The sequence below is a fragment of the Pteropus vampyrus genome, unplaced genomic scaffold (genome assembly GCF_000151845.1).
Source record: "Pteropus vampyrus isolate Shadow unplaced genomic scaffold, Pvam_2.0 Scaffold254, whole genome shotgun sequence".
Lineage (NCBI taxonomy): Eukaryota > Metazoa > Chordata > Mammalia > Chiroptera > Pteropodidae > Pteropus > Pteropus vampyrus.
Genome location: NW_011889035.1, coordinates 1,364,324 through 1,378,783, shown reverse-complemented (window position 1 = coordinate 1,378,783; position 14,460 = coordinate 1,364,324). Strand labels below are relative to the sequence as shown.

General features: G+C 43.0%; 1 protein-coding gene across 1 annotated transcript in view; it reads left to right on the top strand.

Moving 5' to 3' along the window:
* Positions 1-14,460, top strand: part of AMOTL1 (angiomotin like 1) — a 95,604-nt gene that overhangs the window by 37,261 nt on the left and 43,883 nt on the right. Inside the window, exons 4-5 of the mRNA XM_023520261.1 lie at positions 6,856-7,147; positions 13,950-14,153. Coding sequence (XP_023376029.1) covers positions 6,856-7,147; positions 13,950-14,153 — 496 coding nt within the window. The remainder of the gene's footprint in view (positions 1-6,855; positions 7,148-13,949; positions 14,154-14,460) is intronic.

Here is a 14,460-nt window from a genome sequence, read left to right as displayed (position 1 = left end):
AGCACGCCTCTCCCAAGAAACTCATGTCAGTCCAGTGGCACAGCCAGAGTGCAGATTAAAACATGAACAAGCATAAAGATACGTGCTGAAGAGCAGGTCGTACTCTTGGTGGGCTTGAGGTGTGGAATATGCTATATAGTACGAGAAAGAATGTTTGGTGGTCCCATCTTACTTTAAGTTGGAAATAGCTGGAGGAGGAAGGAGAACTTTTGGGATAAGTGTATGTTTCAAAGTGGCGAATTATGATTTGCAGCTTATATAGTTGTGAAAATAAATTGTGTGGGATCCAAAGGTAAGCCAGACCCACGGCTATTGTATCAAAAACTATGCATTTTCCTTAACACTAATGAGGCTGAGAAGCCTTATTTAAATTCTACCAGCTAAACATGTGTTTTGAATACCAGCATTAGAACTCCAGAGTTTCTACAATTTTTAAGCCGAATTGTGGCGGAAGAGCCAGGTAAAATGCCCTGTTTATCCTTAGAAACGGCTCTGCAGTATGAGAATTTCAAAAGGCTAGGGTCAAGTTCAGGTTACTTTCTCAGGAAACCTAACACAGTTATAGCTGTAATGCATTAAATGAGTGACTTCTCCCAGTAAGAGGATTATCTATATCCATTCTGCATAGCAGTAATTATGATCTTAGTCTACCTAAGAGTAGAGTCTTAATTCGAACATTTATGAGTCTCATGGTGTCTGCACAACCAAAGGGGTCCAGTTGGGAAGGCTCTGGGTTTGGGAAAAGATTTAAGGAGAGTTTGTATTCTGGCTCTTACACTTTGCAGCAAATTGTGGAAGTTCTCTGATCTTCAGTTTCCTTATCTGCAACTTGTCACAGCTGATTCTTCCTAAAACTAACTGATTTTCTTTTTAAATAGAACATGTTTATTGTAGAAAATTTTAAAATACAGATAACTCCCACCCCTCCCCCCCAGAAAAGAAAAAGAAGATACATAGAAATCACTTGCAATCTCATTATCCAAAGATAACCATTGTTAAATACTCTCTTAGCTATGTTGCTTTGAGGGTCAGGAAACTGGAAGAAAATACTCTGAGTTGGAAAGCTCTATGTAAATATGAGGTATTTTTACTGAGTGAAAAATTTTAAAATTTGAACCTTTTCACAGCTAAGAATCTCTTTATTTCATCTCATTTTTTAAATTTTTTTTTTTTCTTTTTTTTTCTTTTTTTTTTTTTTTAAATTACTTGTTATTTTTTTTGCTTATATTTATTTTCCAATTTTTCTATAAGGTACATATATTACTTAGGTAATGAAATGTTGTTTTTAATAGCCGCGCATGTTCACTGTATAAATTAAAGAACAAAAAAATATAAAGAGAAAAAGAAACTCCATAATCTCATCACCTGGAGATGGTCACTCTGTTAGTCGTACTTCCTTCTATTCATTTTTTCTATGCATTGTTTTTTACACAGATGGAATCCTAATAGGTATCACATCTTGAGAATAAAAAAAAAAAAAATCTTTGCCTAGGGGCTCCGTAAAAGCTTGTTGAACTCAATTATTGATGTTGGTAAACTGAAAAAAGTTGTTTGATTTTATTTTCCTATTAATGTTTGTTTTGGAAAATATATTTAGCTGCTTGCATTTTCTCTTGAATGTTCAATCAGACCCATTGTCTATTTATCCATTGATGCTTCTTTTCCTATCATATTTTGAGAATTTTTTGCCCATCACACAAACCATATTTATTAAATGTTACCATGATGGCCTAATTGTAGAAAAACATATACTTTAATATATTGAATATAATTTGCTGATCACCATTGATAGTTGGGGACTTGGGGACAACGAAGTTGAGATTGGTGGTTTGTTTGTATGAATTGCTCTGCTGCTCACGGAATTCTGGAATTGTCTTTCCAAAGCGAGGCCTTTTGGTATAAGGGCGGTATGTCCTGGAGCAGTGCTATCCAATGGAAATATAATGTGAGCCACATGTCTAATTAAAAATTTTCTTAAAAAATTTTTTTTCTAGCAGCCACATTTTTAGAAAGTTAAAAAAAACCAGATGAAATTAATTTTAAAACATTTCATCGAATCCATTTAAAAACATTTCTTAAAACATGTTTTAGTTTGTCCATTATATCTAAAATATTATCAGTTCAATAAGTAATCAACATTAAAAAACTATTAATGAGATATTTTACCTTTTTTGAACTAAGGCTTCACATCTTGATGTCTGTTTTGCCCTTCCTGTACATCTTGATTCACACTAGCCACATTTGAGGTGTTCAGTAGTCACATGTGCCTTGTGGGTACCATTTTGGATAGCATAGACCTAGAAGGAAATGAGAGTCTGTGTCCGAGAATGTCCTGAAGCTGTATGGACGTCACCTTGAAGCTGTGCTCTCATTCTGCTTTGCATTGCAAGAAAACTCTTCAGAAGTAGAAAATTCTATGGTACAAGAGTATGCTTTGGTTCCTCATCGAGGCTTTAGGATTAGGGACTGTGACTCTCACCAGAGGGTGTTTGAAGAGGAAGGGGTACACAAGGGCGGTGCTTCTTGTCTTTCTCCTACCACCCATTAGCAGTGTGTGATAGAATAATGGAGGGTGACAGTTATTAAATACTTTCTTAAAGATAGACACTGTGTGCAATGCTTTATATGCATTATCTCATTTAATGCTTACAACTCTGTGAGGTAGATTTTATTATCACCATTTAAAGGTGAAGAAGTTAAAGCCCTGCCCATGGTTCCATGGTTAAGAAGCAGAACGAGAGGAAAAAAGACCCCATGTTAAGGAACAGTGCTGACCTGTACCAACATGGGGAGATAGCCCTGGTGTGGGGAAAGTATGGTGGCATCGAGACCCCCAGTTCAAAGCATCCCCCTTTTTTTTTGCTTTGTAAAGACTGTGTAATCTCGTGTTTGTAAATCTTCTGAGGCTGATTGAGCTTACCAAACATTCTGATGCTTTCGCGTTAGGGCGAGAATCATGGATGTGCCATGGTGGTGGCTCAGACTGGGCGACAGCATCCCAGGATCAGAGGACCGAATGGGGCTGCCTTCCTTCCCTGCTTTCCCCAGTACAGGGACATAGTGGATCCTGGAATCAAAAAAGCCTGGGCTTGGACCTCCTTTATGTTCTTGTTGTCCCCGTTACATTTTGCAAGTTACTTACCATCCAGTGCCTTTTTTCTCATTTAAGTAGAGAGACTGACAATGACACCTATTTTGTAAAGCAATTTTAAAGATCAAAGTTACATGATGCGTGTAACAGTTTATATTGCAACTGGAATGTAAAACGCTCAATAAATATTAACCATAACAGAAAAGTTTTATTGGACTTCTCATGAATTCCACACTCAGTGCTAGGCTATGTATTGGGGCAGTGGGATAACAATAATAATAATTATAGTAATGGTGATAATAGCTAACATTTGTCCAGTGTTTACTTTGTGCCAGGCTTTCTACATATTAGCTCCTTAATTTCTTTAACAACGAGATAAGTGGTATATAGTCCCAGGAAACCAAGACATGTGGTATCAAATAAACTAGCTCTCAGACTTCTCAATGATGATTCCTATCCTTTCTTTTTCCCTTTTCTTTATGTCCCCATTTATCCTTATGGTGGCATATCAATGACATTCTCTTTGAAAGCTGAGGTTAAGTTGTTTCATAGCACTGGTATGATCTTGTGTGAAAATCTCCTGTTCTCTTCGAACACTTTTCCCCCCTCATTTGCACTAAGCCCAGATCTGCCCGTTCACATTTTTGCACCCACCCCAGCTGGCTGAGTAGTGGAGCCAAGGAATAGAAGTTTGCTCTCCTACCTGCACATCATCTGTTGTAATGTGGTATTTTTGGAATGTGTAACCCGGTTATGGGGGGAGGGGGACGTGTTTTTTGTTTAATAGAAGACTTCCCATTTTGCAAAAGCCTTTTCTTTCCTGTTCATTCAGCTTGGCAAACACCCTTTTCCCACATTGCTTCGGAGGACCCATCATGGATGACTTAGGCCGGCATTAACAAAGCGCTTCCTTTTTGTTAGGTAACAGGAAAAGATGATGAGAAGATAAGCTCATCATTGACCATAAATGAGTTCCAAATCCCAGGGTTCATTAAATGTTGAAAGATAGAAGCCCCAGCCCGAAGCTGCCTGTGTCAAAGGGAAGCCCCGATGCTTTGGAGAATGGGGGCTGTAGACTCACCTGGGCCGCCTCAGCGCCAAGGAAGCCACCGCGTCTGTCTCTGGCATTTGGTGAATGGGAAGGGAGTACTTAGGAGGTGGGGATGGGTGTCTGCCTTTGAGTCGAGGCAGTGTAATTTGTGGTATTTTGCCTATTGCCAAGATAACCTCTTTCCATGAAAATTGCACTATAGAATTTAGCCAGCCAGCAAGAGTGCACTTACTCAGTAACAGATCTGTGGTTCTTTTGGGTCCACGCCTGATAGGAGTACCTGTGATCTGGGATGAAAGCTGGGCATTGTGGGTGGCCCTCCAGGGATTTCACTCTTGGGATGGAATCGGACCTCATGCACGCAGGACGACACATATTCACACACACTTCAGTGTGGAAGGGGCCCATATTCATCAAAATGCAGAGCGTTTTATTTCTGAAGAGATGGCCAGATGGTTATGTAATAGGTGTGGGGAGGGAGGGAGAAGGGATGGCCAACATCTCCTCACTGATAGCATTCCTTTCTGAAATCAGAATGGCTAGGAGGTGAAGCTCGCTTAAGAAAGAAAGAATCCCGTTGAGCTCCATGGTTCTCCACTTTGCCTTGGGGAACTTAGATCCCAGTTATTTTCATGTGAAATGGAAGGAGCTTCTGGGCTGAAGGCATAAGGAAATCTAGTTGGGAAGTATCTGCCAAGCTCAGGTGGGGTCTCTGATGTTAGTCAGCTTCCAGAGCAAGGCCTTTAGGTAGTTACTCTGTCAGGTACTGTGGGGTTTATTCTGAGGTCACCTTGTGAATGTCTATATATCCATGTAGGGAGGGCTGAGACGACCCTTGTCGAATAGTTTTCTAGAGCAAGGGTCCCCAATCCCTGGACTGTGAACAGGTATCGGTCTGTGCTGTGTTAGGAACTGGGCCACATAGCAAGAGATGAGCAGCAGGCGATCGAAGCTTCATCTGTATTTGCAGCCGCTCCCCAGCACTAGCATCACTGCCTCGGCTCCACCTCAGATCACCAAGCATTAGATTCTCATAGGAGCACTGGTCCCTGGTGCCAAAAAGTTTGGGGATTGTTGTTCTAGAGTTTGACATTTAGCTGCCAGGAGTTGGCATTCAGGGGAACCCTGGCTACAAGAAATGCTTACAAAATGAGAGATACGGAGGCTGACAGGGACCAAAAACATTCCAGCAAGTATGCTTAAAAGGAAAATGTAAGGCCAGGCACCCTTCTGGGAAAAATGGGGCTGGCTCTGAGAGCTTTGGCTGTGGATGGCCACAAGTAATGAGAGGTGACACAGTAATTGTTACAGATTAGAAGTAGCTGGATCTCCAGAGGACTCAGCCTTTGAGGCAGAATGTTGATGATTTGGGGGTTACTGATAATTTTTTAGCACCTAGGTTCTCAGATTGTGACCTGAAGGTTGATGGAGATCAACAAGAAAACTAGTTTTCCTAAGTCTGTGGAATAGAGACAGCTGTGGTTGGAGAACTAGATATCAAGACTATATCTTTGCTGTCTTTACCTGTAGAAATTGTTAGGTGGCCTTGGTTTAGGCTGAAAGAAAATATGATGGTTCTTATAAAACAGGTTAACAGAATAGTAAAGAGGAAATTGTTAGGGAGTAGAGATAAGAGATGGAAATTCGTGGTTTAAATGTAGAAGCTAGTACCCTGAATTTGAACCATCAAGGTACGCCTCCATGTGTTCTTTTAACATGGCTAAAATCAGACTTTTGAGTTCTAAAAATCCTCACCTCAGCAAATTAAAACACAAAAAAATTAGTTCCTTCCCCAAGACTTCCCATTTTATTAAATGTAGACGCAAAAATCTAGAAGTAATTTTTTAAAATTTTCCTCACTTTCTCTCTCCTTATGAATGATATGTACAAAACATACCCCCAATTCTTCTATTATTTCTCTTCTACTACCCTGTGAGCCTTCAAAAGTTCTCACCTGGATCACACCTAAGCCTTCTCACTGGTTGCCTTTTGTGTGTTCTTGCCACCGAATATATCATCCATACCGTATATACCAGCAGTCAAAGTAAAGGCAGCTTCATTGGCTTCTGTTTACACCTTAAGCGAAGAGCTGACCTTGGCTTACAAAGGCCTTGTCCATTCCTCTGGTCTTACCTTTTGCTGCTTTTGCTGACTATGTTTTGAGTCCATTTGCTTTCTTCTAACTTGACCTTGCCCATGATAAATCCTGATTCCTCTACCTGGAATGCTCTCTTTCCCACTTCTCTACTCCCTCCCCACAACCATGGGTTCCTTCTTGTCTGTCATTCAGCCTTTGGCTCAAGCATCTGCTTCTCAGAGACCCCTGACCTCTCAGTATGAACCTGCCACTCAATCATTCACTGTCACGTCACTCTTGCTTTATTCTTTGGAGAGTACTCATTACTTTTCAATACTTTGCTTTGTTTGTTTATTGTTTGATTGCTCACTCGTCTCTCTCCCTGAGAATGTAAGCTTCAGGAGAGCAGGGGCCTTATCTGTCTTATTCACTGTGTCCCCAGTGACCAGAATGGTGCTGAGTCAGAGGGAGACATTAAATATCTGTGGAATGAGGGACTGAGCCTGCTGTACTCAGCCCAGCACTGGAAGGTACTTTGATGACCTTTGCTACTAGAAGCCATCGGTAGTGCATATGTTATTGGGGCTTCCTTGCCTTTCCCTGAAACCTAATTTCTGGTCTTTTGTCCCCTTGCAGCCGCCCGTGCCAACTTCCTTTCCCGTCAACCGTGCAGCAGCACAGCCCGATGTCCTCCCAGAACTCCTCCGCCAGTGGGCCTCTGCATGCCACCTCCTTGCCACTTGCACTTCCAGTGACCCTGGCAGCTCCACAGCCCCCGCCTGCCACCTCTGCCAGCCAGCAGCTTGGTCCAGATGCATTTGCAATTGTGGAGCGAGCCCAGCAGATGGTGGAGATACTAACAGAAGAGAACCGGGTGCTTCACCAGGAACTTCAGGGTTACTATGACAATGCCGACAAGCTCCACAAGGTATGTGACTTCCCGAGGGAAGAGAAGGGTGAGAGTTCTCTAGAAGGGACAGAATTCTTTACCTGCTTGTGGGGGGCTGGATTTACTGACTCACTTGCCAACAGTTAACTAGACCCCTTTTATGCCAGGTACTGTGCAAGGCTCTAAGGAGACAAAAATAAATAAGACACGATGCCTGCTTTGAAGGAGCTTACAGTCCAAAAGGGGAGACTTATCTACATTAATACCTGCAGTAGAATGTCAGGGGGCTGCAGTAGCTACAGCAGAGGTGGCCCTGGACCTGAGACTAAGAAGCTAAGTAGCATTTCCCCAGGTGGACAATGTGGAAGAGGGAACACTGAGAGTAACACAATGGAATGAGTCGAGAGCGACAGACTTTCCTTCAAATCTGGGAATCTTAGACAAGAACCTTGCGATTGCCGTGTTTGTTTCATTAGCTGGTCTCTGCAAAAAGCCATGTTGTCTCAACACTGAAGGTAGAGTACGAGTTTCTGCGTGCTCTCTTTATGCTTGTGACTTATCAGGTGAGAAGATGCTGCGTAATTCCAGCCTGTGTAGTTATCATGGGAATATTAGAATGTATGGCAGCCTTCATTCTTAGGGCTTTATGCTGACAGCCAAAGTCAATAGGAAAACATCCAGCAAAAGTAAACGCTTGTGGGCAGTGATTTCATGATGATCCATATGTCAGTACCTGAAATACTGCAGGTAGAACAGAAGAGATGAGAGGGGCAAAGGTAATAGGTGTTTAAGGCAGCCAAAGGTCACCAGTTTCCTAGTGCATGGCTCAATCCCAGCAAGTCAGGGGCTTTTTTAAAGAGAAAAGGTAGGACTATAAACCCTGCCTGACCACAGGGGCATTGTCATTTGGTTCCATGTGACAGTTAATGCTCCTGGCTGGCCAGTTAGTATTCACTGTTTAGTAGTGATCTCTCTGGTAAAGCCCAGTCTTTTTGCTGGTTAACATTTCAAAACAACCAACTCCTCTGATTTCCTGAGGGCTGGCAGTAAATCTCCAGGAGCAGTGGGTTTGATGGTACGAATGTTCATAGACAGAATCTGCCTCAGCACGTTTGTGTGGCTCTTCCACTGAAAAGGTCTGGAGCTCCCTGGAGTCAAGACCAAACTTGACTCAGAGAGCTCTGGCTGCCTTTATTGGAGGGGGTAAAATGAGAGCCAGAAACAGATGGGCTGCCTAAAGATTGCGTCCTCATTCCCACCCCAGTTACACCCTTAGAAGTTGGGAAACGAGTGTGCTGTTTCCTGGCCTTGGCTGTAAGTCAGTGCTCAGGCCCCAGCTTGCCTCTGACACCTCACCGGGCAGCTTCTTTGCAAGTACAGTCTGAAAATTGGAAAGGACCAACTCAGCACTTCTGGGAAATAGGTGGTTCTTTCTTCTCCCTAATGGAGCTCTGTGGCAGCCATGTCCAGAATTACGTGGACCCACCTGAGGGCAGAGTTTGGTTCTGGGTCTTTTTACATGGATATTTTTGAACAGTTACATGGAAGGTACAGAAATTGGGAGGTCTTGTTCTTCTTCATTGACTTTTTAATTAATACATACATTACTGACCTGTCACATATATCTCTTGATGTTGATGCACATTTCTATTTTGAAAAACAAAACAAATCTCCCAGGGACTCATTTTCCCTGCAAGAAGGATGATTCTTAAAGTTTGTGGCCAAAAGGATTTTGATGACTTCTGAAAAAGGATAAAAGTCAAAAGCAGTTTGCCTTCTGGAACCCAAAACTCCTTCAGTCCCTTGAATATCATAAATGGTTCTTTTCTTTTACATTTTTACATTTTATCGATCTGTCATGTAAAACTGAAATCGTGAATTTAAAAACTCAGGTTTTGACGAATACTTGCGCTACTCATCACTAGTTCTATAGCTGTTCTCAACAGCCAGGACCAGGAGACAGAAACGCCGCATGAACTCTGTGACTTAGCATTTTGTGGCTTGTGTTTCCAGGGTCATCCTAGTCCCAGGTCTTTCCTTAGCACTGACCTCACCACTTACTTGTCCCTAAGCTTTAGGTCTGGGGAGAGGACTATCGGATGAGGTGATGACTTTGCTTCTCAGTGGCAAGGACCCCCACTTTGGGTGGAGCCATTGTACTGTGTCGTAGGATGTGGCTGCCCCCGTGCCAGCAATAACATCCAATCTGGGATCCTCGTGCACTAGGCGCACTCGCAGGGAACCAAAAATAGATGAATTTTTAATTGCAGGGCTTAGCTTATGCATACTGTGCCAGGAACGTGGCAGGAAGAACAAGTAAACCCGGAGACTGCCAAAGCACAGCCTAGGTAGGCAGACCCTGCTTCTAGAGGCACGAGGTGGTGACTGTCGCTGTTAGTGTTGGAATGGGGGTTGAGGACCCCCAGAAAGAGCAGCTGTTCTTCGGTATTTCCTTTTGGTCATTCATTTGGCTTCTCTTTCCTCCCAGTTTCCCTGAAACATAATTAACGGATGGAGGTTCCAGCAGGACCAGACTGTGGGCTGTTGAGTGGGTTGGCCTCAGAAGCCATCAGGGTATATGTAGATGGACATTTGAAGGGAAAGAGCTTGAAGGCATTTGAAGGCATTTATGGTTACCCCAGGCTTGCTTTAGTGAAGACCCTCTTCTTTTGTCAGTGCAACGTGGTGGCTTCGATTGGGCAGTCTGTGACTTGGACAGCAGGCCTGTCTTTGGTCCTGAGCTGTACATAGGAAGGTGCTCAGGGAAAAAGCCAGTATCTAGAGTTTGGAATGGCTGAGATTTTCCCAGAGCCCTTCCCTGCCCATATATTTCTGGTGACAGGGCTTTCTACTCTGCTCGTAGTTCTGATTCTGGGACAATGACTGCTTCTCTGTGAATTCAGAGGCTCTTAATGGCCTGGCCTAAGAGTTTCCTGACATCTGGGCTGGATGAGAACTGTGAAGGCAAACCCAATATTCTCTTCATATGATCAAACTCAGACTCTGAACTGGCCCAGATGGATTTTATATCAAAGCAAGCCTGTCCAATCTTCCCTTCATCTTTAACAAACATCAAGGAAGACTTAAGATGCGCTGGGCATGGGGAATATGAAGAAGAGGGTGTGGTTCCCTGTCTGAAAAAAAAAAAAAATGTGCAATCAGAAATCATAGAGCTTTAGAGATAAAAATTTTTAAATGATTCTGGCCCAATTTCCCACCCCTTGGGAATTCTTGCTTCATGTCCCTGAACAGAGGTCATTCATTTCTTATTTGACTGCTCCCAGAGAAGAGAAGCTCACTGGAGAGCATAGTGCACTTCTGGAAAATGTGGTTAGGAAATTCTTATGTTGAATCAAAATCTGCATCTCTTTAACTTCCTACATTTGGTTGTCATTCTGTCCTCCATAACCACACTGAAGGAGACTAATCTGTCTCCATTGTGACAGCTGTCATTTCTTACACGAAATACCTTTTCCTGAAATAAGTAAGACACTTGCTCTTTCTCTCTTGGTAGCTGCAAGCACGTAACCACATCCCAATTCTTGATTGTTTTAGTATTTGAGATTATACACTACCTTATCAGAGGAATCCTGCAATGTCCTTTTTATAATGTACAGAGGGCGGTTCTTTTAATGAACGGGAAGAATCCAAGATCAGGTATAGCTTATCAGTGCCCAAGACTATCTTTAGGAGTTATAACTTTAAAGATTAATTAATCAGGTCAGTATTTTTGTCATGGGCGGGGCACGGTTCTAGGACTGTGAGGACTATTTCTGCTTTCAAGGAATTGACAGTCAAATCAGAGACACAAAATGCATATGCACATCCAAATTTTGGTCAGGCAAATAGAACAGATGAAAACACAATGAAATCAGATGGAGACAAGTTCCTGTGGGTGGTGTAGTTGAGGAGGGTTTCCTAGGTGTTCTGGACTTGAAGCACGCTTTCACAGTGGGAGGTCGAATGCCTCAGGCTTCAGGGTCCTCTCAGCTTCGGAAGGGACTGTCCTTGTAGCATGCCCATCTCTCTGAAAATAAAGGCCACCTTTTAGAGATGAAATTAGCATAGAAATGGTGGTATGTTTTGGAGCCATCTCTTTTGAAAACAAAATTAAAAGGAAGGAACATAATTTGTGGTAGAACTATGAACAGGATTCAGGACATCTTGTCCCCTCTACTGCCACATTCCTGACAGTTCATAATCTCTTTTGAAGAAACAGAAAAGCCTTATTGAAAGGAGGGGACCATGGAAGAACCAACTCTGGTATTAGGAGGCCTTGGGGAAAATAACACGGTACTGACAAGAGCCTTGGTGTTCTTGGCTTCGCCCTGGTTGGCTGCCACTCAGCAGAAGCCCTGATGCTCTCCAGCCTTTTCAACCTTCTCAGATGTGTCTTGGTTCCATTGTAGCCTCCGAGGGCATGGCCCACATTCTTTCTCCTTCAAGTTTTTAGCTTCCTGGCTTATGGCACCACTGGCTTCAGTCTCTCTCACTGGTTTTTCTGCCCCACCTTCTCCCACAGTATTGATGCTCCCTGTCGTTGGCCCTCTGATCTCCTGTTCATGTCCCTAAGTGGTTTCCACTGTATGACTTCATCTGTCATCTACATGCAGTGACACAACTGTTCTCCTTACTTTCAGACCTATGTCCCCACCTACTGACTAGAAATCCTTGCCAAGATGTTTTCTGCTGCCTCCCCAGACCACAGTATCTCCAAAACCCAACTGGTTTTCTTTCTTTGGTAAACCTGTTTCTCTTATAATCATTGATCTTGGTTAAGTCTTATTACTTCATCCTCTAAGTTATAAATGTCTATGTTGTCTGATTTCTTTCTCCCTTACTGTCCAGACCAGTCACTAAGACCTATTGATTCTACTCAGTGTCTGGAATTTGTCCTAGTTCCACACTGTCGTCTGTCATTGAACTGTTTCTATTAACTTCTTACCTGGACTTCTTTTCTCCTGTCTCATCTCCCCACCCACACCCTCCAACCTCATCCTTTAGTTTGATCTCTTTAAAACCTCAGGTAAGATCATGCTGCTCTTCTACTAATATGGTAGTTATGTCCTCCCCAGGCCCTCCCACCCCCATCATTCTTCCTTGCACATGACATCTTCCATTTTGTCCCCAACTCCTGCCGCTTGCACCTTGCTCTCATCTCCTGGGCTACCTGTCATGTCAGAGACGTGTACTTTTTTTCCATGGTTGTGTCTTGGCTCATGTCCTATCTTCTGCCTAGGGTGCCAAGACCCTTTGGCCTTGTCTTTTCTGCTTGGCAAATTCCTGTTTATCCTTCAAGACTCATTTTAAATGGCATTTTCCGTGAAATCTTTGTTAAAGAAATTCCTCCTTACCCCTGCAAAATTTCTTTATCTCTAGGCTGTGGAGAACATTACAGCGCCACACCCCTTATCACATTGCAGTGTAGAAAGAAGTGTGTGCATCTGGGTGCAGGCCGTCTCTAGACCTTGAGCTCTTAAAGGCCAGAAATGATCTTACTTAATTCTACATCCTTGGCACCCAGCCACATAGTAAGTGTACCATAGATAACTGTTATGATATGGTTTATTTATAGGAATCTTGGCAGGGACTTTCTGATCTGAGTAATTGGGGTTCAGGCAATTGGGGTGCCTGGCTCATGGGGTCTGCAGAGAGACTGAAAACAAGCAACAGGTCTCTTGGTGCCCAGTGAGGGGCACTAGTGCTCTCAACCCTGCCCACTTTGCCTTTCATTCTGACTTTTAGCAGCAGTTCATCAAGGTCCCATGTTTGCAGACACTCTTTATTCTTACCCCTGCGTTTATGATGCACAACAATAAAATGGGGTTTATTGATATCTACTTCAAGAACACACTATTGTATTAGACTCCTGTTATCCAAGTTATGGCTACTTGTTTGCTATACCTTTACATGTGTCATAGAGTAAAGGCTCTCCCAGTTACAGCTCTTGGTTTAGTGAAGTACAAAAGAAATAGTTTTAGTCCCAGATCTTTTAATTCCTTTATATAAAGAGGGTTTCTGTGGTACATTTGTTTCCAAGTAGATACAAATCCATTAGTTCTTTATATAGGTAATGTCGTAGAAAAAGGGGTAAAAATGCTAAGTAAAGCAGTGTCTCCTCGAGCGGGTTTTTCGTTCCTTTGGGGATGGGTAGGAAGGGCCCTGCAAGAATACTGTACTTGCAGTCTGGAGACTTGGGATTCTATTTGTGGTCCTTTAGTTTTTTTTGTATTTTAATATTTTCTCTTATGTTAACCAGGAATAATAAGAATCATTACAAATTACCATACGAAATATAAAAGATTTAAGTTATGTTTAAATTCACCCCTTCCTGATATTTCTACAGAGGGATGTTTCCAAGGTGACATCAGATGGTCCAGCCAGATGTGAGCCTGTTATTTACACATTCCCAGCATAGCCCTTAGAGGCCAGATGGGGGCAGGAGGTAGGGGTGAAGTCGATTACACCAGGGGTCCCTAACCCCTGGGCAATGGACCAGTACCAGTCCACGGCCTGCTAAGAACTGGGCTGTACAGCAGGAGGTAAGCAGCTGGCGAGTAAGCGAAGCTTCATCTATATTTGGAGCTGTTCCCCAGCGCTAGCATCACCGCCTCAGCTCCACCTCAGATGATCAGACATTAGCTTCTCATAGGAGCACCGGTCCCTGGTGCCAAAAAGGTTGGGGACCACTGAATTACACGATTTGGTAGACACGAAACTTGAGGTGCAGAAAAGACTGCATTAAAGATACAACCTTTGTACCTGGAATGTCAGAGTCAGTGTAACTAAGGCACCGATGTGAATGTCAGAGTCCCACTTTCATGCCTCTTCTTTCTTTCAGTTTGAAAAAGAACTTCAGAGAATTTCTGAAGCCTATGAGAGTCTGGTCAAGTCTACCACCAAGCGAGAGTCACTGGACAAGGCAATGAGAAACAAACTAGAAGGCGAGATTCGAAGACTTCATGATTTCAACAGAGACCTCCGAGGCATGCCAAGTTCCATTCATACATACTCTCTCTACGCCAAACTGCATGTGTACCTAACAGCCTGACTTCAGGTCCAGACTGTGTTAGATAATCTTGTAAATTCCAACCACCTGGGGAAAGGGCGCTCAAAGAGCAGAGTAGTTCTTTTCTGCCTTGTAAGTTGTAGGTCGTAGCATTAGGCTTGAAAAGTGGCAACCTCTGTGAGAAGTGGGGGAGTACGTGTGTGGCTCCTTCTTGCTTTAAAAGTACTTGACAGCGACTCATGACCATGCGAATGGGATCGTTTGAAAAGACTAGCGTTGGATGCACAGCCCTTCCACATCAAGCTGAGTCATTTAGTGGCATTCTTTGGAAGCCTTGCTAGCT